Source organism: Mytilus trossulus, chromosome 7, assembly GCF_036588685.1.
Source record: "Mytilus trossulus isolate FHL-02 chromosome 7, PNRI_Mtr1.1.1.hap1, whole genome shotgun sequence".
Lineage (NCBI taxonomy): Eukaryota > Metazoa > Mollusca > Bivalvia > Mytilida > Mytilidae > Mytilus > Mytilus trossulus.
The window spans coordinates 9,520,165-9,543,271 of NC_086379.1; the positions used below are offsets into that span (position 1 = coordinate 9,520,165).

General features: G+C 30.9%; 2 protein-coding genes across 3 annotated transcripts in view; both read right to left on the minus strand.

Annotated features, from left to right (window-relative positions):
* The window catches only part of LOC134724603 (prostaglandin reductase-3-like), a 219,608-nt gene that overhangs the window by 142,739 nt on the left and 53,762 nt on the right, over positions 1–23,107 (minus strand). The gene's annotated exons all lie outside the window — the stretch shown is intronic.
* Positions 1–23,107, minus strand: part of LOC134724601 (Ig-like and fibronectin type-III domain-containing protein 2) — an 89,703-nt gene that overhangs the window by 40,823 nt on the left and 25,773 nt on the right. For both annotated transcript variants that reach the window (XM_063587721.1, XM_063587720.1), the window contains exons 10-24: positions 22,476–22,617; positions 19,297–19,332; positions 16,928–17,062; positions 15,600–15,752; positions 14,009–14,169; positions 12,617–12,746; positions 11,977–12,042; positions 8,454–8,597; positions 7,467–7,610; positions 5,966–6,114; positions 5,352–5,496; positions 2,330–2,587; positions 1,609–1,668; positions 1,106–1,225; positions 591–746 (exon numbers count right to left, since the gene is read on the minus strand). In XM_063587721.1, coding sequence (XP_063443791.1) covers positions 591–746; positions 1,106–1,225; positions 1,609–1,668; positions 2,330–2,587; positions 5,352–5,496; positions 5,966–6,114; positions 7,467–7,610; positions 8,454–8,597; positions 11,977–12,042; positions 12,617–12,746; positions 14,009–14,169; positions 15,600–15,752; positions 16,928–17,062; positions 19,297–19,332; positions 22,476–22,617 — 1,999 coding nt within the window. The remainder of the gene's footprint in view (positions 1–590; positions 747–1,105; positions 1,226–1,608; positions 1,669–2,329; positions 2,588–5,351; positions 5,497–5,965; positions 6,115–7,466; positions 7,611–8,453; positions 8,598–11,976; positions 12,043–12,616; positions 12,747–14,008; positions 14,170–15,599; positions 15,753–16,927; positions 17,063–19,296; positions 19,333–22,475; positions 22,618–23,107) is intronic.

The following is a 23,107-nucleotide window of genomic DNA, read 5'->3' on the forward strand; positions in this document are numbered from 1 at the left end:
CTTTATTAACTACCTTTAGTAGTTGTTACTTTATCATAAAGTACAAAAATCATTCAAAAAATCAATTTGTGTTGGCCCCAGGTGACTTTCAAAATGTAGATATCATTGAAAAAGCTCCAAATTATCTCCCTGTGGTGCAAAAATGCCATTTTTTGGCATTAAAATTTAAATATCTTTTTTAAATCATCGGTGACCCATATTTTTTATTGATGTTTTCGAATAAGCTGTACATAAACTAAATAATTGTAAAATTTAAGCGATTTCTGTAATTTAGTTCTTTTTTTATTTCGATATTACCGCTTTTTCTCCTATTAGTTCAACAGAAAAAAAGGACATTAACAAAAATGTATGCCTCTTTCGAAGGCAGATTTTGAGCGTAAATGAACAGTGACCCCATTTTTTTATTTCATTTTTCTAATAAGTATAAGATAAAGTTCATTTATAGAAAAATATAGCGAAATCCTATATAAAATAAAAAAAAATGATTTAGACCCACGAGCCTCCTTAAGACAACCATGTTAATTTGATGTCACAATGTTTCTAGAACTTTTAATTTGCTCCTAATTAAATAGCATGTTATTGGTACTAACTTGCTCCTTTGGTAAAACAAGTGACAAACATTCTGGTATAACTAAGACATAGCTGTGCAACAGGATGGTCCTTATCCATCACAGCTCCCCAGCAATATGGCAGACAACTTCTAGGTACACCAGCTTGTTGGCAACATGATGAATGATTTTTTCCATCTAAAATAAAACTTCAATGATCATCAGGATTAATCTTAAAAAATATTATTTCTTATTGCTCATTGTCAATGAGGACATGGACAATGGACATATGACAAATATCACTTTGTTTATACTCATCATGATAACATTGTGACAAAATTTACATTACTTTCCAAGATTTTGACTTGTATTGTTTTTTTGTTTTTTTATTCCGATGGTTATGCCCCCAAAAATGTGTATTTCTTTCTTACTGCACAAAACCCTAAAGTGTAGTTGTTATAACTGCTTTCTTATTTTATGTAACAAAATAGTATCATGATTTGTACAATGAAAATTGGAGCAAAATATGCAGCTGCAAGAAACAGAAATACTCATACCTGATGCACAAGCAACAACAGTAGAGAACTCATTGCCACATGTAGCTGGATTAGAGAATGCATTTCCTGTCTGACAGAAGGGCATACAACTGTCACTGATGTTATGATTGGTACAGCACTCTAAAATATACAATAGAACTTACATGTTTATTAATTAAACATCCTTTGTGCAGGGTAAAAGGCATAGAAGTATTGATAACAAAAGTGTATAAGTCTTCCCTTAACTGTTATAGATATTTTGTTGAGACATCAAAGTGGTTAAATATTCCATGCATACTAAATTGGGAATATTGAAGCAAAATAATAAATCTACCTCTTAACTCTATCAATTGCTATTATAATTCCCATCAATGCTCAAAAGCTTTTAATTTTGTAAGCTGAACAATCAATTACCGGTAGGTTAAATATCAGAATCAAAATGATATTGTGATAGAATTTGCATATTTACACATGTACTTATATATAAAGATCTTGGAGAAAACTTGGTCTAAATAATAAACTACCTTGTTGATTTGTCCAGGACTGATTTCTAGTTATATTTGGCTTTGGTATCTGAATCAGTGCTGAAATTAAAAATCAAGTTATCATGAACTTCATGGTATTTGATTCAATATGTGATTTCATCATAGTTCCATACCAAAATTCCATGCAATAAGTTTTGAATTTCGGTTCAAACAGCACTTCAAAGAAACTTTTGATTCAATTCTCTTAGGTTAATGAATAATTTCAAATGAATGTATTATTATTTTTTTTTCTAATTTTGACTTTGTGTCAACTAAAATTCTTACGAAACCAAACCAAAATTGTTCTGAAAAGTAATTTAGCTTTAGCTTTATGTTTATATTTCTGTTTGAGATTTTAAGGAAAAAACATTAATTAGGAAACTTAAAGTGACATAGCAAAAATTTATTAAAAACCACAAGTTAAAGTACTGTTTATGAATATATCTAAATTAAATGGTGTGTATAATATATTTACTTTTGAATTATACATGCAGTGTTGTCATAGAAGTGTAAAGCAAAGGTTCCAGCCCCAGCCAGAGGGGAAGTAAAAATCTACTCTAACATTGTCAGGTTGATTTTCTAGGCACTTTATATAATGTCATTGGCTGTCTGTCTTATTGGTGTATTCCAAGTATTGGTGTATTTACCGTATTTATATGTATGTAATTAAATCAATATTCAATAATAAGCAAAGACCAGTAAGCAAATTCTTAGAACATACTCTTGAAATCACAGTTCCTGGAATAGAAATCTGTCCAGTCCTCTTGTCCAATGTTTCCATGCTTTCCTATGACCAGTAAACATGTAGAAGTATTAAAGCTAAACCCTGTACACTGATCTCCTTGGGATGCTGCTAGACACTTCTCCTTACAAATGGCCACTGTTGTTTGAGTGAACTTCTTTACTGATAAAACTGATTTAAGGTCAATGCTGTGGTTTGAATGCTTCGTAAAGTCATCACTGCAATTGAATGAATGATCTGTAAAATAAACATAGGCCATTAGTTTTCTCGTTTGAATTGTTTTACATTGTCTTATCGGGGCCTTTCATAGCTGACTATGCAGTTTGGGCTTTGCTCATTGTTGAAGGGCGTACGGTGACCTATAGTTGTTAATGTTTGTGTCATTTTGGTCTTTTGTGGATAGTTGTCTCATTGGCAATCATACCACATCTTCTTTTTTATATATACTTCTAAATGGCTTGATGAAAATAAAAAAAATGAAAAGATTCTAATGATTGGTTCGTAAATTTTATATCTATATATATATATATAACTAAGAAATAATTCCTTAATGGCATGCTCTATGCTGGAGGTGTAAAATATGGTCAAATATAATGCCTACGTAGGTTAAAATGAGCAAAGAGCAATGAAATGAAGGAATTATTTCGATTCTAATAGGACATAAAAAAATATTTTTATAGGTGGAGGTGTACCAAAATACCTCAATTTTGTTTTTGGCTGTTTTAGTTTCCTCCTGGTGGAGTCTGTACATTACATTTTTATATTTAATAGGTTTAAAAACTAACCAGATGCTTTGCAGGGCGTAGCTTTATACGACCGCAGAGGTTGAACCCTGAATGGTTGGGGCAAGTATGGACACAACATTCAAGCTGGATTCAGCTCTAAATTTGGATTGTGATTAAATAGTTGACACAGCATAGGTTTCTGACACAGAATGAATGTGTTCTAATGAACTTAAAATTTTTGTTTTTTCTTAGAGCAATTCATTATGCTGTTCAATATTAATCCTCTCAAAAAAATGTTTGAAGAAATTTTCTTTTTATTTATGAAATTTCAAATGAGAAAAATTGAACCCAATTTTTTAATCACATCCCCCTTTCCCTTATTCCAAAACTAATCTCAATTAAAATATTCTAATGGAGTTTGCAACAATAACTACTCATTTAAATACATCATAAAATATTAAGATGTAAAAAAAACTGCTTGTTATCACTGAATGGTAAAGATTATTTAAATTTATCAGTTGGTGGTAAAAAGTGAATATACATTGTATATTGTATATAACAAAGATTTAAGTTGATTCTTTACAAAGAAAGATAACTCCAATTAAAAAAAATTCTTGCAATAAGATATTTCTTGCTTACTATTTTGGACAAAGAAAGATAACTCTAATTAAAAAAAAAATTGCTATTTCACAATATTGTGAAATTAGATATTTCTTGCCATTGCACAATACTGTGCAATTGAAAAGACTTGCTATTGCACAATACTTAATATAATAATTTAAGATCCTGATTTGGACCAACTTGAAAACTGGGCCCATAATCAAAAATCTAAGTACATGTTTAGATTCAGCATATCAAAGAGGCCCAAGAATTAAATTTTTGTTAAAATCAAACTTAGTTTAATTTTGGACCCTTTGGACCTTAATGTAGGCCAATTTGAAAACAGGACCAAAAATGAAGAATCTACATACACAGTTAGATTTGGCATATCAAAGAACCCCATTTATTCAATTTTTGATGAAATCAAAAAAGTTTAATTTTGGACCCAGATTTGGACCAACTTGAAAACTGGGCCAATAATCAAGAATCTAAGTACATTTTTAGATTCAACATATCAAAGAACCCAACCGATTCATTTTTTGTCAAAATCAAACTAAGTTTAATTTTGGACCCTTTGGACCTTAATGTGGACCAATTTGAAAACATGACCAAAAGTTAAGAATCTACATACACAGTTAGATTCGGCATATCAAAGAACCCCAATTATTCAATTTTGATGAAATCAAACAAAGTTTAATTTTGGACCCTTTTGGCCCCTTTTTCCTTAACTGTTGGGACCAAAACTCCCAAAATCAATACCAACCTTCCTTTTATTGTCATTAACCTTGCGTTTAAATTTCATAGATTTCTATTTACTTAAACTAACGTTATGGTGCAAAAAGCAAGAAAAATGCTTATTTGGGTCCCTTTTTGGCCCCTAATTCCTAAACTGTTGGGACCTAAACTCCTTAAATCAATACCAATCTTCCTTTTGTGGTCATAAACATTGTGTTTAAATTTCATTGATTTCTATTTACTTTAACTAAAGTTATTGTGCGAAAACCAAGAATAATGCTTATTTGGGCCCTTTTTTGGCCCCTTATTCCTAAACTGTTGAAACCAAAACTCCCAAAATCAATCCCAACCTTTCTTTTGCGGTCATCAACCTTGTGTCAAAATTTCATAGATTTCTATTAACTTACACTAAAGTTATAGTGCGAAAACCAAGAAAATGCTTATTTGGGCCCTTTTTGGCCCCTTATTCCTAAAATGTTGGGACCAAAACTCCCAAATCAATACCAACCTTCCTTGTATGGTCATAAACCTTGTGTTAAAATTTCATAGATTTCTATTCACTTTTACTAAAGTTAGAGTGCTAAAACTAAAAGTATTCGGACGACGACGACGCCGCCAACGTGATAGCAATATACGACGAAATTTTTTTCAAAATTTGCGGTCGTATAAAAAGCAGGAAAATATATGTTGTTTGATAATCAATCTATAATTTAAGTTTATGTAAGCTGCTATAAGAATAACAATGAAAATAATGAGAATGTAAACAGTGAATGTGTGCACATGTGTCAAACATATTTTGTGCTAATTTGTAAATGACGAAACTATGCCAAACGAATATATTGATGCTTTTGACATTCTTTTAGTGTGAGCATTAAATTAGATACAAATATCCTTTTCAATGTATCTAGAATATTGTAACCAGATTTGACAGGTCAACTTACCATCAGGTGCTATAAATGCAGATAAAGAAGGACTTGGTATACTGAATCCTTCAGAGTTAGCAGACACTATATAAATATCATAGGTATATCCACGGTCTAAGTTCTGTAGAATATATGTGGTCTTGTTTGTCATTATTTTGTTATCCTGAAATAGGAAACAATGTTTGCTTATTAAACTATATAAGACATGAGAAAGCTCTGTGTAATTACACTAAAAGGGGTGGACATTTGTTGTCAAAGTACAATGTACAAGGATTCAATACTGACATGTAATGTTTTAGGCTTAAGATATCTAAACTTTTTATTTAAAAAAATAAAAAAAATAAATATCTTTAAAAAAAGGTTTCAACAAATATCTAATACAAGATTTTATTGTAAATGAGACTATAAACATATAACATAAAAACATTTTTGATTACTAAAACAAAATATGTTTTATATTACTTTCTTATAAAAATAGTTATTATCTACAGTAGCTAAACAATATCCAATGATATATTTTAAGATAAAATGTATCACTCCTTCAATCTTTTGTGACAATTTGTTACATGGTTTATAGTATGATAACTGTGTCCAGGCAATACTATAATAAAGTACTACAATCTTTGGATTACCTGTTGTAACTCTGTCTTCATAGGAATGTTATAATAGACATAATAAGATTCAGCCTTTGGTCCACCTGTAGGAGGAGACCATGACACAGTGACAGTGTGTCCTGTTATCTGAGCTATCCTTACATTAGATGGAGGTCTTGGCTGATCAACTGAAAAAAGTAATGTTATCCTCTATAATTGGTTCTTTATTTATTTCATTATAAAATTTAAAATCAAATAGATATATTCCTGCTACTATTTTAATATTGTATAAAATGTATATCTTTCAAATAACAATAAAACATAGTAAAGCCTGTTGACAACAAAACAAAATAAATGGAGAATGTGTCAATGGGCCACATGAAAATACTTACGCATACAGATGCCGGATTCACATAGTTTAGACCATTTTGTAATTATAAGTGTTGTGGTTAAGCTTCCTAACATTTAGTTGGAGAACAAAAAAAGACAGATTTAGCAAATTTTGCATTTATAAAGGAGCATAACTAAAGAACAGTTTAAGTGATGCCACCCAATTTTAAACTTGATCTGTGTTTTATGGAAATATATTTTTTAAGCCTTTTGTATAAAGGAGTAGGTCCGGTCCGGTAAGGACCGATTTTGGCCTCAAATTTAAGTTTCATCTGACGAAAGATTTTCACCACTTTTTAAACACTTAAGTGTCTATTTCATATGGTTCAATTAATTTATGTGCAGATTTTAACTTATTTAGTCATTAAAAACGATCTGACTCAAGCTCAAATATGAAAAATCTACCAAATATGCGAAAAAACGTCACTTTTCCGATGGTTTTTGTCAAAAACTTAAGTGGCCGCATCCGTGTTCATCCTCAATCTTTACATATGTTATGTATTATCATCAATTACAATTTCTATTTCAATATTTTGGATGAACACGAATGTGGCCACTTTCGTTTTACCCGGAAACCGTCTAAAATTTAACTAAAATGCTGAAATTGTGAAGATTTCAGTAATTTAGCACGACTTCATGGTGCTAGTACCCAATTTATGTGCATTGTATTGTCAAAAACAGCCCATATTTATGTAGCACAACCATTCTACTATCCAATAACTAAAACAAAGTTTAAATTTTAACAATTTTGTAAAACTGCTATATTTTGGGGCCAAAAAGAGGTCTTACTGAACCTACTCCTTTATAACATTTAGATGAGGCAAACTAAAGCATGTAAAGCTAGAGTATGGGAACCAATTTTGGGGACATATGCAAAGGATGTGACATTCAGGAAATGCAGGACCAGTGGACATACTGATGGATGGTCAAGGTATACACACCTCTACAGTGGGGGCATAAAAATAATTAAATTTGCATAACACTATTTTTGTCAGCCTCAAGAAAAATAATGTTTAATTATTTGTATTTATACGTATTAAAATGTTAAATCTGCTTCAATGTTTTACCTTTCACAATGGTTTTTAAAAATCCTTATGTTCGCACACCTTTTCTTGCTCATTAATAAAGTTTCATAATTCTTACAACTTACCTATGCCTTCTACAAAGCACTGAGTAATTTGTGGTGCCTGGAATGCACACAAAATATCTGCATTATTCATATCTCCTTTACACACATTGAGACAGTTCTTTGGAATCTGTCTCTCTCTACAACACTGGGTGTGGTCTCTACCATCTAAAACATTATCCTTAGATTATAACATACAGAAAAACATAAATTTGAGCAAGTGCTAAATATTTGATGTACTCAATCAATGATATTATAGTATTAGCAAAAACATTAAGATTCATATAAATGATAAAAGTTTCCACAGTATCTTGACAGATCACCATACCTATCAACTGACTTGTATTTTGCAGATGTGACCATGAATTTACCAGGTCACTCAAGATTTTTCAATACTAGACTAATGTATCTTATTGAATATTGAAAAAATCCTCTAAATACTTAATTTCAGTTGAAAAAGTCTGTGTTAAGACCTGACTTTTTCTCCTCAACACAGGTCATAGGCTACAAAAATGAATAGGCAATCTTTGGATATGTAATAGACGTCCTGATTTTTGAACTTTTGATAATCAATTATCTAAACTCAGTCGATAACAGTTAAACAATATAGGGAATCTTTTGTGGGGGCTTGAAAACTTAACAGCAGATTGTTGTTCAAAACAGGTTTTTGATAAAGCAGGTTTGACTGTATATAGTGATCAATAAGGTTCAGTTTAATGAGGGGAGATAGGACCTTTATCGGGACTCCGGGATCGGGTGTTTTTTAGCTTGGGATTTCGGGATTGACACTTTCGGGATCCGGGAATCGTTTTTTTTTGGATTTAGGGTGTCACGATTTACTATATTTAAATTCGGGACCTCGGGATTTCGTTTTTTTTAGTCCGGGATTTCGGGATCAGGACCCCTCCTATCCCCCCTCTTTAATTAGCTGCCAAACTTATGGTAGTTTAATGAAGGTTTTCTCACAACAGATATTATTCACCTGTGTTGGTGATGATTTGTCCTACATACCTGCACCACATGATATCACTTTATCAAAATCATTACTGCATGCCAGTGCTATAGTATACAAGTCTGTAGTAGAAGCACTAATTATAAAATCATAGTTGCATAATTTCAAACAATCTTTTCTAAGGCTTTTCTGTATACAGCATTCTGTAAAATATAAAGGCAAAACAATCAATTTTATAACATAGTACTATATTTAACCTGAAGTGAAAAACACAATGGAAATAGGACATCCTTCATATGGAAACTAGCTTGATCAAAATCTTTGACCTGAAACATGATAAATCCAATATTTGTTTGCACATGCGTATATTGATTATTGCAGAATTATTAAAGTTTATTTATGTTTTTTTAAACGAGATGCATTTTCTCATTCTCATCTCATTGAAGGGCAACAGCGTTAAGAATGAAAATTTACACACATCTTGTTTAAAAAAACATAAATAATCTATTTATCGCTATTATGTGTAGTTTCAAATATCAATTAATACAAATTCCAGCAAAAAATACTTCTTCTAAGATGATAATACATTTTCTTTTTTTGGTACTATTTTTTGGCGCAGGCTTATTTGAAATAATATGTAATCGCACAGCTTGTTCATTCATTTAAAAAAACATTTTTTTTAACTGATCATCCAGCATGTTCAATTATGGCAAACACTATTTTCACCGTTTTAAAGTCAATGTTAGGTGGTCAATAGGATGTTTAATTAATATTTTGAGTTGTGTGACTTCTTGTTTTTAGTTTCAGTAGTTTGATTTAATTTACTAAATGTCCAGTAATTGATATTTAGAATGTCAAGTGAAAATTTTTCAAATTGTGTGCATAAATTTTTCTGATATCCAAAGTTTTCTATGGTTTGAAGCGTTTGTATTTAGGTCGAAACCTGAGTCCTATTCTGATGCGTCAATGACTGAGCATAGGGAATGTATTTTCAAAGCACTCAAAGAAATATACATGTAGGCAGAAAAAAAATGCAGACTGACAATCATTTGTAGTAGATTTATGTAGAATAGACATTTTTTATTGGTTAAAAACATGATTTGATTACATTTATTAACTATAAATTAATGAATTATTAAATTTACAGTAAAATATTAAAACGTCTTATGAGAAATCATCTTTTATACAGCAACTATAGCTGTGTTTATTTCCTAAACAAGAAACATAGCTATTTTTCATATAATGTTAATTTTATCATGAAAAACTTTCTCCACAAACAGGGTCCATTAAGGGATGAAGATAAGTTTGACATGTGTGTTACAATTTAAAAATGTGTAAGGGTTCCAAAGAACCCAGTGTCTCGCCTACTTTTGCTGTAACTCCCAGGCTCAACAAAAATGAGGAAAACAATCAATAAAAATATTCCTCTTGATACTATCTATTGATTGTAAGAAGCTTCTGTCCAAGTTTGGTAAAAATGTAATGTTAACTGGAAGAAAAACTAAGTCCATTTATAAGTAAAATACAGATACACAGGTACCAAATATAAACAAAATTTCCTTTCTAGATACTAGCTTTTGATCATAAACAAGCTTTTGTCTAAGCTTGGTACAAATTTAAAATAGTATAAGAAAGTCATTCAATTTTCAAAAAATTTAACCAGAGAGTGAATGTGTTGTTTCCTGGCAGAAAACCTTGAGTCCATTTACAAGTTTAATACAGAAAAAATGGAATTTGATTTTTACAAAATTTACTTCTGGATACTATCTTATGATCATAAACAAGCTTCTGTCCAAGTTTGGTACAAACCCAGGATAGTTAAAGAAAGTTATTAAAATTTTAAAAACTTTAACCACAGAGTGAATGTTATGTTTCCCTGCATAAATACTAAGTCCATTTATAAGTAAAAAACAGAAAAAATGGAATTTTATTTTTGCAAACTTTACTTCTGGATACTATCTTATGATCATAAACAAGCTTCTGTTCAAATTTGGTAGAAATTCAGTATAGTTTAAGAAAGAAATTCAAATTTTAAAAATTTTAACCACAGAGTGAATGCAAGTTTTCCCCGCAGAAAAACTCAGCCCATATATAATGAAAATACAGAAAAAACAGATTTTTTTTTTACAAAATTAACTTCTGTATTCTATCTTATGATCATATACAAGCTTCTGTCCAAGTTTGGTAGAAATCAAGTATAGTTTAAGAAAGATATTCAAATTTTAAAAACTTTAACCACAGAGTGAATGTAATGTTTCCCCGCATAAAAACTAAGTCCATTTATAAGTAAAAAACAGAAAAAATGGAATTTGATTTTTACAAAATTTACTTCTGGATACTATCTTATGATCATAAACAAGCTTCTGTCCAAGTTTGGTAGAAATCCAGTATAGTTTAAGAAAGTTATTAAATTTTCAAAAACTTTAACCACAGAGTGTATATTTGTGGATGCAGCAGACGATGACGACGGAATGTAGGATTGCTAAGTCTCGCTTTTTCGACTAAAGTCGAAGGCTCGACAAAAAGCTATCAGTAATGTATTAATAAGTTACAGTATAAAAACAATATTAGGTCAATGTCAATAAAATATAAACTTTTTTGTACAGGATGCAAAACGGGAGAAATGCTTAGTAGAACCTCGTCCAGTTTCTCAGCCTCATAGGAAAAAAGTTTATATTTTCCCAACATTGACCTAATATTGTAAATATCTGTTGACTTTTCAGCGAATCCATCCAATAACTTTTTTTTAAATAGTTCCGGCTAAACTTTTCTGAGTGGCCAACACTCTAGCATGTGGATATGGATTAATAATCTGATGCTAAGGACCTTAGAAACTAGCGATAGTTTTCATTCTCACTCGACTCAAGTGTATGAAAATTATAACAAAAGAAGATCAAAGGAAAAATACAGATAAAAGTGATAATGATTTTTATCAAATTAGCATGCATTTAATATATTTTATTAATTCAAAACACTGTCAAACTCTTAAATGATGCACAAGTTGTTACTAATTCATTTATTATGACAGTAATGTTTTTCAGTTCAAAATTGACAAATTTGACCTAGATATGACAGCCATTCATGCTGGCTGTATAAACACCTCCCTCTGAAAAATCACATTGCCAGTTGTTTGCTTGACAAAAATAATCAGGAATATAATGCCTACCTATGTTAAAAAAACAATAAAGTATAGCTTGCATCAATTATTTCCTAAACAATAGTTCAAATAATCATTATTTATAGTCAAGCTAAATACAATTTTTAGATCAGATGGGTCCACGTACTTGTTTCAAGCTAATGATTTAAATCATTTTGACAAAGTCCATAATGTCATTATCTCCCCTGTAACTGTACAAATATCATTATCTCCCCTGTAACTGTACAAATGTGATTATCTCCCCTGTAACTGTATTCAGTGTTTCAGCTGTCAGCTCTCCATTCAATAAAATGTCAAACAGTTTATGATGCCAAATTAAAGCCAAATACCATCTTAGTTGTTCAAGATGAACATCAACAAATGTGACATATTAACTTAACATCAAGGTTATTGTTCATTTTGCAGTTACTCCATAATTTACATACCAGTCAGGTTATAAGGCAAAATAGGTCCTGGTGAAGGTGTTATAGGAAGTGCTGAAGGTAATATATCTGAAATATACAAACATTTGGCAAGGATGTTATAAAAATTTATTATTTATTTAAGACATATTGCATAAGGTTCATAATCATATATGAGAAACATCTAGATTAATGACAATAATGTTCATTTTCTAGTCTCTGTTGGTGTGTTGTATCAATGTTTACTTTTAAATGTTTAATTTGATGTCACTTGTTTAGCCTGTATTATTAATTATTCCTCTGTTTCTGTTGCTGGAATATGCTGACAGGGGGAAGTTTGGTTGTCTAATTTCTGGTATCATTGCTTATGTTTGTTGTGTTGCTATTGTATCAGTTATGATATGGTAATGTGTTTTTGTTCACTTTATCAGGGTTAAATTAGATGTTGTTGCTTGTTATGAGGTGTTCCACTGTGAACTCAGAATGACATTGCTAAATGTGTAGTGTGATGCTGTTCACTAAATCAATATCTCATTAAAAACAATTATTTGTTCCATGGTAAGGTGCTGACTTTTTTGTCATTTCTTTTTTATTCTATAAATTTTCCAATACTGATCTGGGAAGACTTTCTGACTGGTATCCAATCTATTGTGTTATGCCTTACCAAAAGTGAGAAATGCAATGTCTGGTGACATCAAACTCTGTCCTGCATCATTAGCTGATATAATTGTAAGGTCATATTCTGTGTTTGGGGTCAGCCCAGTCAGCTGGATTGTAGTATTGTCTGTAGTATTCTGTAGTTATATAAATGTTTGATACTATTATTTTATGCTAAAGGTCTATATATATTCATGTGAAGTTACATGATATTCCCTAAAAGAAGATAACACAAGACAACATAGTCCAGTATAGCTTGATGACAGGGATGTCGACAGTAATTAACTGTATGTGGCACTGGTTTAGAAAGAGTTGCAGATGTAAAAACCCGGATTTAGTAAGTGAAAAAAAAGACAGAAAGTGTGGTTTATTTAATAGAATGCAAACAATGCAAAAACAATAAATAGGTCAAACCAGAAATAGTTTAAAAGAAAGAGTTACAAGGCATCAACACTGAGAATAATACAGAAGAGTGCACACACTAAAATGTCTCGCCTTCTTTACTAATCATTGATATTATGTTGATAGTCCTAAGAATAAAGCTTTATTACAACTGTCACATAAACTTAACATTAACCAAGATAACTAAAAAAAGACCAATGAACCATGAGAATGAGGTCAATGTCAGATGAACCATGCCTGGCAGACATATACAGCTAACAATGCTTCCATACAACAATTATAGTTGACCTATTACTTAGAGTTTAAGCAAAATAGACCAAATCACAAAAACTTAACACTGCATAATCAATGAACCGTGAAAATGAGATCAAGGTCAGATGACACCTGCCAGTTGGAAATGTACACCTTACAGTCCTTTCATATCTGAGATATGGACTTGACCACCAAAACTTGACCTTGTTCACTGATCCATAAAAAAGAGGTAGATGTCAAGTGACAACTGTCTGACGGACATGAGGACCTTGCAAGGTACGCACATACCAAATATAGTTATCCTATTATTAATAATAAGAGGGAATTTAATATTACAAAAAATCTGAACTTTTTTTTCAAGTAGTCACTGAACCATGAAAATGAGGTCAAGGACATTGGATATGTGACTGACAGAAACTTCATCACATGAGGCATCCATATCCAAAGTATGAAGCATCCAGGTCTTCCACCTTCTGAAATATAAAGCTTTTAAGAATTATATAATGCCGCTTATAATGATCACTATTCCTACGTCAAGCTTTCTGCAACAAAAGTTGCAGTCTCGAAAAAATATATCAGAATTAAAGGAAATACTAATTAAAACAGCAATACTTCTTTATTCTCCTATTTTCTATACAATTTTTACAAGTCATTATTAATGTTTTATCAGGGGAGATTTTTTATAGTAATTTTCATCAGCTTCTATTGAATTTTATTGCCAAGTTCTATTGTAAAGTTTGTATACCTGATTTGGTGTTTTCACTCTATCCCTCAGACTATGTTCAAGGTAAGAAACAATGTACTGAGTTACATTGGCGCTAGTACTTGGTGGATCCCAGCTTAGTGTTGCAGTGGTTGTAGTTACCTCAGTCAACTTAATATTCCCAGGAGGACCTGGAATGGTTGCTACACAACCAAAAAAAAAACCAACAAATCTTTCAATTCTATGCAAATTACCAACAACAAACTAGAGGCTCAACAGAATCTGTGTCGCTCACCTTGGTCTATGTGAATATAATACAAAGGACTCAGATGGATTCATGACAACATTGTGTTTTGGTGATGGTGATGTGTTTGTACATCTTAATTTACTGAACATTCTTGCTGCTTACAATTATCTCTATCTATAATTAACTTGACCTTGTAGTTTCAGAGGAGAAGATTTTTGTTAAAGATTACTAAGTTTTACGGAAAAATGGTTAAAAATTGACTATAAAGGGCAATAACTCCTAAAGGGGTCAACTGACCTTTTCCGTCATATTGACTTATTTGTTAATCTTACTTTGCTGAACATTATTGCTATTTACAGTTTATCTCTATCTATAATAATATTCAAGATAATAACCAAAAACAGCAAAATTTCCTTAAAATTACCAATTCAGGGGCAGCAACCCAACAACGGGTTGTCCGATTCATCTGAAAATTTCAGGGCAGATAGATCTTGACCTGATGAACAATTTTACCCCGTCAGATTTACTCTAAATGCTTTAGTTTTTGAGTTATAAGCCAAAAACTGCATTTTCCCCCTATGTTCTACTTTTACCCTTGGTGGCCATCTTGGTTGGTTGACTGGGTCATCTGACACATTTTTTAAACTAGATACCCAAATGATGATTGTGGCCAAGTTTGGTTAAATTTTGCCCAGTAGTTTCAGAGGAGAAGATTTTTGTAAAAGTTAACAACGACGGACGCAAAGTGATGGGAAAAGCTCACTTGGCCCTTTGGCCCAGGTGAGCTAAAAAACACGATTAGCATATGAGAAGCAAACAAAATCATTTTATACATTTTTCTAATATTACGAAAGAAACAATAGAGTTTTATATACAAACTTTAATATCAATTTATTGATCATATTTGTGACATTCATTAATATAATGCCACTGATAGGCTTGACATGATATCTATAATACTAATACATAACGCAGCAAGACATGTCTTACCAAATGGACAAATGACTAGTCAAGAGCTGGTAAACTTCTTTAAAAAATGTGTAAGGGTTCAGTGAAACCCTATGTCTTGCCTACTTTTGCTTTTAATTACTGGCTCAACAAAAATTATTAAAAACATAAGCTTGACCAAGTTTGGTAAAAATCCACTTTAAAAAAAAATACTCCACCACCCATAATTTTAATTTACTTACACCAAGTTACCAAAAGAGATAGATTTGATATTGTATCTAACCCTCCCATACTTTTCCCCCTGAAATAGCACTTAGTAAACTTTACCTTTTATCAATTGTTACTTGGAGGAGAGTTGTCTCATTGGCACTCAACATACCACATCTTCCTATATCTATTTGAAAGTTATATCTTAAGTTTAATTGTACAAATACATACCAAGTCCTTCTCTGACACATGCTTCTATTAATGGTAACTTAATCATACACTTGGATAAGTTATTGTCTAATGAAGGCATATTTCCTGAGCAAAATCCAAGACATTCATCAGAAATACCATTTCTTTGACAACAGCCTGTGTGGTTTCTCTCCCCTGAAAATTACATAATTTTTCACTGTCACTAGAAAAATTATTGTTGAAATAATAATATTACTGTATAAAGATATATATTTGTATATTGATGTCGTACTTGACTTGTATCTTATAATATAGTATGGAGATAATGCTAGAATAACCAAGCTACAATGTATTTGAACCTTAAAGGGGCACTAGCTGTCAAATTCGTGGTCACCAATATGACTAAAACTCTCATATTTGATATATGATAATGTAAAACATTTATCAAAACTACAAAAAGTCTAAAATAAACACTTTACAGAGAATGGGGTAGATAATGTGTAGGTTCGTTTCATGTGTATTTTAGTTCAGACGCCATCTGATTAACTATCGGTTTGACCTCAGATGACAATAACTCCTTAGGCGGAGTTGACCTTATTGACCATTTAAGACAGATAGATTATGACCTGATAAACAATTTTATCCTGTGTCAGATTTGCTCTAAATGCTTTGGTTTTTGAGTTATAAGCCAAAAACTGCATTTTACCACTATGTTCTATTTTTAGCTGTGGCAGCCATCTTTGTTGAATGGCCAGGTCACCTGACACATTTTCTAAACTGGATACCCCAAAGATAATTTGGACTAAGTTTGGATTAATTTGGCCCAGTAGTATATCAGAGGAAAAGGTTTTTCTAAAAGATAACTAAGATTTACCAAAAATTGTTAAAAATTGACTATAAAGGGTAATTACTCCTAAAGGGGTCAACTGATTGCTGAACATTATTGCTGTTCACAGTTTATCTCTATCTATAATAATATTCAAGATAATAACTAAAAACAGCAAAGTTTTCTTAAAATTACCAATTCATAGGCAGCAACCCAACAACAGGTTGTCCGATTCAACTGAAATTGTCATGGCAGATGGATCTTGACCTGATAAACAACTTAAACCCATGTCAGATTTGCTCTTAATGCTTTGGTTTTTGAGTTATAAGCCAAAATTGCATTTTACCCCTATGTTCTATTTTTAGCAATGGCAGCCATCTTGGTTGGTTGGTTGGCCCGGTCACCAGACGCATTTTTTAAACTAGATACCCCAAAGATGGATGACAGACGCCAATGACGCAAAGTGATGAGAAAATCTCACTTGGCCCTTTGGACCAGATGAGCTAAAAATATAATAGCTAGCATGGTTTACCAGGTAACATACCTGTAACACATTTCATCATCTCATCCAGGTATCCATAGCAACTGAAGATTACTGCAGGGTCAAGGTCTTCAAACACATTACTTTTACACAGACTCTGTTTACAATTCGTTGGTATCTTTGCCTTGTCACAACAAACTGAAATGCACAAAGAAATTATAAAAATAAACCGCTGTGATGTTTTTATTTTATGAAATAAATGGGGAATGCGTATATGGGACACGGATAATGTCCCCGCTTGCATATCATATAAAGGTATTAGTATCACAACATTTAGTTGAGGCTAACTTAAGAAAGTTTGTTACTCAGTTTCAAAATAACAACCTTTCATAACACTTGTATATTGATTGGGGATTAAATAAAGGAACCAAAAGAGCAAAAATAAAAAATATGTCAATGTGCTTTTTTCGAGATATTAGCCATTGAAATTTTTTGGGGAAAATATTCTCTCTGGATTTTTCATAGATTTATCGTTTACAAGTTTAAGTCCCCAAAAACTAAAATATTTTATAAGACTTTAACAGATGGCTTATAATCATACATGTACAGTAAAAGATTTATGATGTTTAATATGTTAATGAATTTTCCATTGTGTATATTGTATTGTATTGTTTGTATATATATGCTTTCAACCCCTACGGGTATAAATGTGCATTTCATAAATAAATATTTAAAAAAATTAGGGGTCAAGTGAGCAAATTTTTAAGGCATTAAAATGCATAAAACCAGAAAATTCCAAAAATCAGACAAAATTCCAAAACAGACAAGCAAACATCCTTAAATTAGTGGACGGAAACTGTAAAGGGGCATAACTCTAGAACGGTCTGAGTGACAATACCAATATTCATACTTGATCTATTTTTTATGGTATTAAGCCATTGTATTTGGTAAAACTTTTAGGAATTTGTTGTCCCCATACTCTTCAACTTCGTACTTTATTTGGCCTTTTAAACATTTTTTGATTCGAGCATCACTGATGAGTTTATGCAGACAAAAAGCGCATCTGGCGTAGATATAAAATTTTAATCCTGGTATCTATGATGAGTTTATTTGTGTAAAAGTTTCATGGCATTTGGTTTAAGCAAACTAAAGTTAGAGGACTGTTAGAAAAAAATGTAAAGGTCCTAACTCAAGAACGATTAAAGTGATTCCACCAAAATTTAAACTTGACCTGTATCTTGTAGAAATATGCATTGTGGTCTTCAATCACATAATCAAGAAACAGCTGTTTTTATAATTTGAATTACATATTTTTCAATTAAAGATCTTTATCTTTATGAGATTTTTTGATAAATGCTGTTTCTGTAAACATAAGACAAATTACATTAATAAACAGTTTTTTTGGTGTGACTACACTTATGATAAGCTGCTAGTATTTCAATAATAATTTGGAAATTGAACAGATTTAGTTCAAATATGGTTACATTCAAACATGAACATATCCCAAGACACTGCTAGTAAGAAGCATGATAGAGATCTAATTTTATATTTATTATACAGGTTATACAATATGGATTTTGCTTATTCTTGAAGTAGTTGTATACATTCTGATTCTTCTGTATGTAGTAAAAGTGATTTATATAATTGCTGATTCACCACAATGTACTGATCTGGGCCGGTCTTAATATCAAAAAGTAGTCCCCCTTAAATAATGGATATGTAAATTACTGTAAACCAACTTATTTTCGCGGATACTTTATTTCGCGTTTTACCCTTTCTTGACCTCTTTGCGGCTATTTAATTTCGCGATTATCTGATTTACTTTATGAAGTTTATTAAGGAAAGATAAAAAACTGACATATTCGCGACGATTTATATTCGCGTTATTTTTCTACTCGCGAAAGTCACGAAAATAAATCGCTCGCGAAAATAAGTTTGTTTGCAGTATATAGAATTGAAAATCTTCCATATTTTATATCCCATAGCTTGTGTTAGCTTAGGTGTGAAACTCACATTAGTATGAGTACACCGTATATATAGTTCCAGAAAATGTAGTGGGGTTGCATGCATTATTAATTTGAGCAAAGTGATATATAAAACTAAAATCTTTTTTCTAAATGTTCAAACAAGATACTTTTCTAAATGTTCAAAACAAGATACTTTTCTAAATGTTCAAAACAAGACACTTTTCTAAATGTTCAAAACAAGATACTTTTCTAAATGTTCAAAACAAGATACTTTTCTAAATATTCAAAACAAGATATTATGTTTTGCCAATTTGCAGGTACAGTACAATAGAAATGTTTTAATATATGTTGTATCCATACAAGAGATATGCTTATAAAAGGGAATAGCTTGTACCAAACAATATTCGAGAGTCAAAATTAGGCTTTGGAAATTATTTTCTTGAAAGGGCTATTTTATGTTATTACCTTGTATATTATAGTTCTGTTCTATAGGTGTTTGGCCTAAAATATAAATAAATCAATTATTTGTATTACATTTTGACTTTAAATTGTATTATAATTTAAAAATTACCATAAACAATAAATAAATTCAATCACTGAAATCATGTTAATATTACTTTTGAATTAATACTTCAGCTTTAAAAATGGCCTTTTCACACAAGATTCAATCTCTGCATACTGCATTCAAATCTTTTAAGGAAAGACTGAAGCTCAACTCTAAAATATTAATGACAAGATCAGCCAAGGCAATAAATAATGATATCAGACTTGACTGTTGTGGACATCTGAAGGATTTTATTTTCTAATAAAAACAAGATTTCAATTTTTATTTTTAAGAACATTTGATTTTTGACCTCTGCTAGTATCAATCATCCTTACTGTTTTAAACTTTTAATGTTTGATATTTTTCCTCAATGCCATACAAATATTAAGTCTCTAATTTTACATTACTTTGAATCAACAGATGATTTTCTACCACTGTAATAATTAGGTTACTCTGACTTCCTTGTATAGTTTCATACTTGTATTGTTTCATACTTGTATAGTTTCATACTTGTAGTGTTTCATACTTGTACTGTTTCATACTTGTACGGTTTCATTCTTGTATTGTTTCATACTTGTATTGTTTCATACTTGTATTGTTTCATACTTGTATTGTTTCATACTTGTACTGTTCCATACTTGTACTGTTTTATACTTGTACTGTTTCATACTTGTACTGTTTCATACTTGTACTGTTTCATACTTGTTTAGTTTCATATACTTGTACGTTTTCATACTTGTATTGTTTCATACTTGTACTGTTTCATACTTGTATTGTTTCATACTTGTATTGTTTCATACTTGTATTGTTTCATACTTGTATTGTTTCATACTTGTACTGTTCAATACTTGTACTGTTTCATACTTGTACTGTTTCATACTTGTACTGTTTCATACTTGTACTGTTTCATACTTGTTTAGTTTCATATACTTGTACGTTTTCATACTTGTATTGTTTCATACTTGTACTGTTTCATACTTGTATTGTTTCATACTTGTACTGTTTCATACTTGTACTGTTTTATACTTGTACTGTTCCATACTTGTATTGTTTTATACTTGTACTGTTTCATACTTGTATTGTTTCATACTTGTACTGTTTCTTACTTGTATTGTTCCATACTTGTATTGTTTCATACTTGTACTGTTTCATACTTGTATTGTTTCATACTTGTATAGTTTCATACTTGTATAGTTTCATACTTGTATTGTTTCATACTTGTATTGTTTCATACTTGTATTGTTTCATACTTGTATTGTTTCATTGATTTATCTATTATTGGTTGTAAGCAGAGCATTTTTGTGTTGTGTATATATTTACCTCCTAAGGTTGCCTAAGTAATAAATTCTGATTGTGATTTGTAAATATTTACCTCCTAAGGTTGCCTAAGTAATAAATTCTGATTGTGATTTGTACATATTCTCCTCCTAAGGTTGCCTAAGTAATACATTCTGAATGTGATTTGTACATATTTACCTCCTAAGGTTGCCTTAGTAATAAATTCTGATTGTGATTTGTACATATTCTCCTCCTAAGGTTGCCTAAGTAATACATTCTGATTGTGATTTGTATATATGTACCTCCTAAGGTTGCTTAAGTAATAAATTCTGATTGTGATTTGTAAATATTTACCTCCTAAGGTTGCCTAAGTAATAAATTCTGATTGTGATTTGTAAATATTTACCTCCTAAGGTTGCCTAAGTAATAAATTCTGATTGTGATTTGTATATATTTACTTCCTAAGGTTGCCTAAGTAATAAATTCTGATTGTGATTTGTACATATTCTCCTCCTAAGGTTGCCTAAGTAATAAATTCTGATTGTGATTTGTAAATATTTACCTCCTAAGGTTGCCTAAGTAATAACTTCTGATTGTGATTTGTAAATATTTACCTCCTAAGGTTGCCTAAGTAATAAATTCTGATTGTGATTTGTACATATTTACCTCCTAAGGTTGCCTAAGTAATAACTTTTGATTGTGATTTGTAAATATTTACCTCCTAAGGTTGCCTAAGTTATAAATTCTGATTGTGATTTGTACATATTTACCTCCTAATGTTGTCTAAGTAATAAATTCTGAATGTGATTTGTACATATTTACCTCCTAAGGTTGCCTAAGTAATAACTTCTGATTGTGATTTGTAAATATTTACCTCCTAAGGTTGCCTAAGTAATAACTTCTGATTGTGATTTGTAAATATTTACCTCCTAAGGTTGCCTAAGTAATAAATTCTGATTGTGATTTGTACATATTTACCTCCTAAAGTTGTCTAAGTAATAAATTCTGATTGTGATTTGTACATTTTTACCTCCTAAGGTTGTCTAAGTAATAAATTCTGATTGTGATTTGTACATATTTACCTCCTAAGGTTGCCTAAGTAATAAATTCTGATTGTGATTTGTACATTTTTACCTCCTAAGGTTGCCTAAGTAATAACTTCTGATTGTGATTTGTATATATTTACCTCCTAAGGTTGCCTAAGTAATAACTTCTGATTGTGATTTGTAAATATTTACCTCCTAAGGTTGTCTAAGTAATAAATTCTGATTGTGATTTGTACATATTTACCTCCTAAGGTTGTCTTAGTAATAAATTCTGAATGTGATTTGTACATTTTTACCTCCTAAGGTTGCCTAAGTAATAAATTCTGATTGCGATTTGTAAATATTTACCTCCTAAGGTTGCCTAAGTAATAAATTCTGATTACGATTTGTAAATATTTACCTCCTAAGGTTGTCTAAGTAATAAATTCTGATTGTGATTTGTACACATTTACCTCCTAAGGTTACTTAAGTAATAAATTCTGATTGCGATTTGTACATTTTTACCTCCTAAGGTTGTCTAAGTAATAAATTCTGATTGTGATTTGTACATATTTACCTCCTAAGGTTGTCTAAGTAATAAATTCTGAATGTGATTTGTACATTTTTACCTCCTAAGGTTGTCTAAGTAATAAATTCTGATTGCGATTTGTATATATTTTACCTCCTAAGGTTGCTTAAGTGTTGCCTAAGTAATAAATTCTGATTGCGATTTGTATATATTTTACCTCCTAAGGTTGCCTGGGTAATGACTTATGAAATGTTCGGTATATATTTACCTCCTAAGGTTGCCTGGGTAATTAATTCTGACGGTTGACTAGATCCATACTCTGAGAATGATGACATATAGATAACGTAGATCTTGTTAGACAATAATCCACCTATTGAAGATGATGTCATTTCTCTTTTAATTTTCTGGCTCTATAAAATTGAAAGGCATTATTGAAACATTTAATAATACATCTTTAAAAACAAATGTGTATGTATATTTTAACAAGGAAGAGGAGATAAAGGAACTTTTAAAGGATGTCCGGAATAAGCCTTTATTTTTTTGAAAATTCAGGATTTACACTAATTGATTAATTTTTTCAGAATCAAGAATGATGTTTTATTTTAATAAAGGAATTTGTATCCACCCCTTTCTAACCTCTTCTACAAGATAACTGATGAATAGCTACTTTACAATCAATGAGTTCAAAACAAAGCCATGTTAGGGTACTTGAGTGAATGTTTATTTAGTCCAAGCACCATAACTCTAAATAAAATCATCAGACTGGAACAAAATTCAAACTTGACCATTAACTTGTCACGATAAAACTATATATACCAATTATCAAATCAATATCATCAGGCAAATAATAAAATATTCCATTTTAAACTTTTGATGTCATCTCAGTAGATAATCCTATAT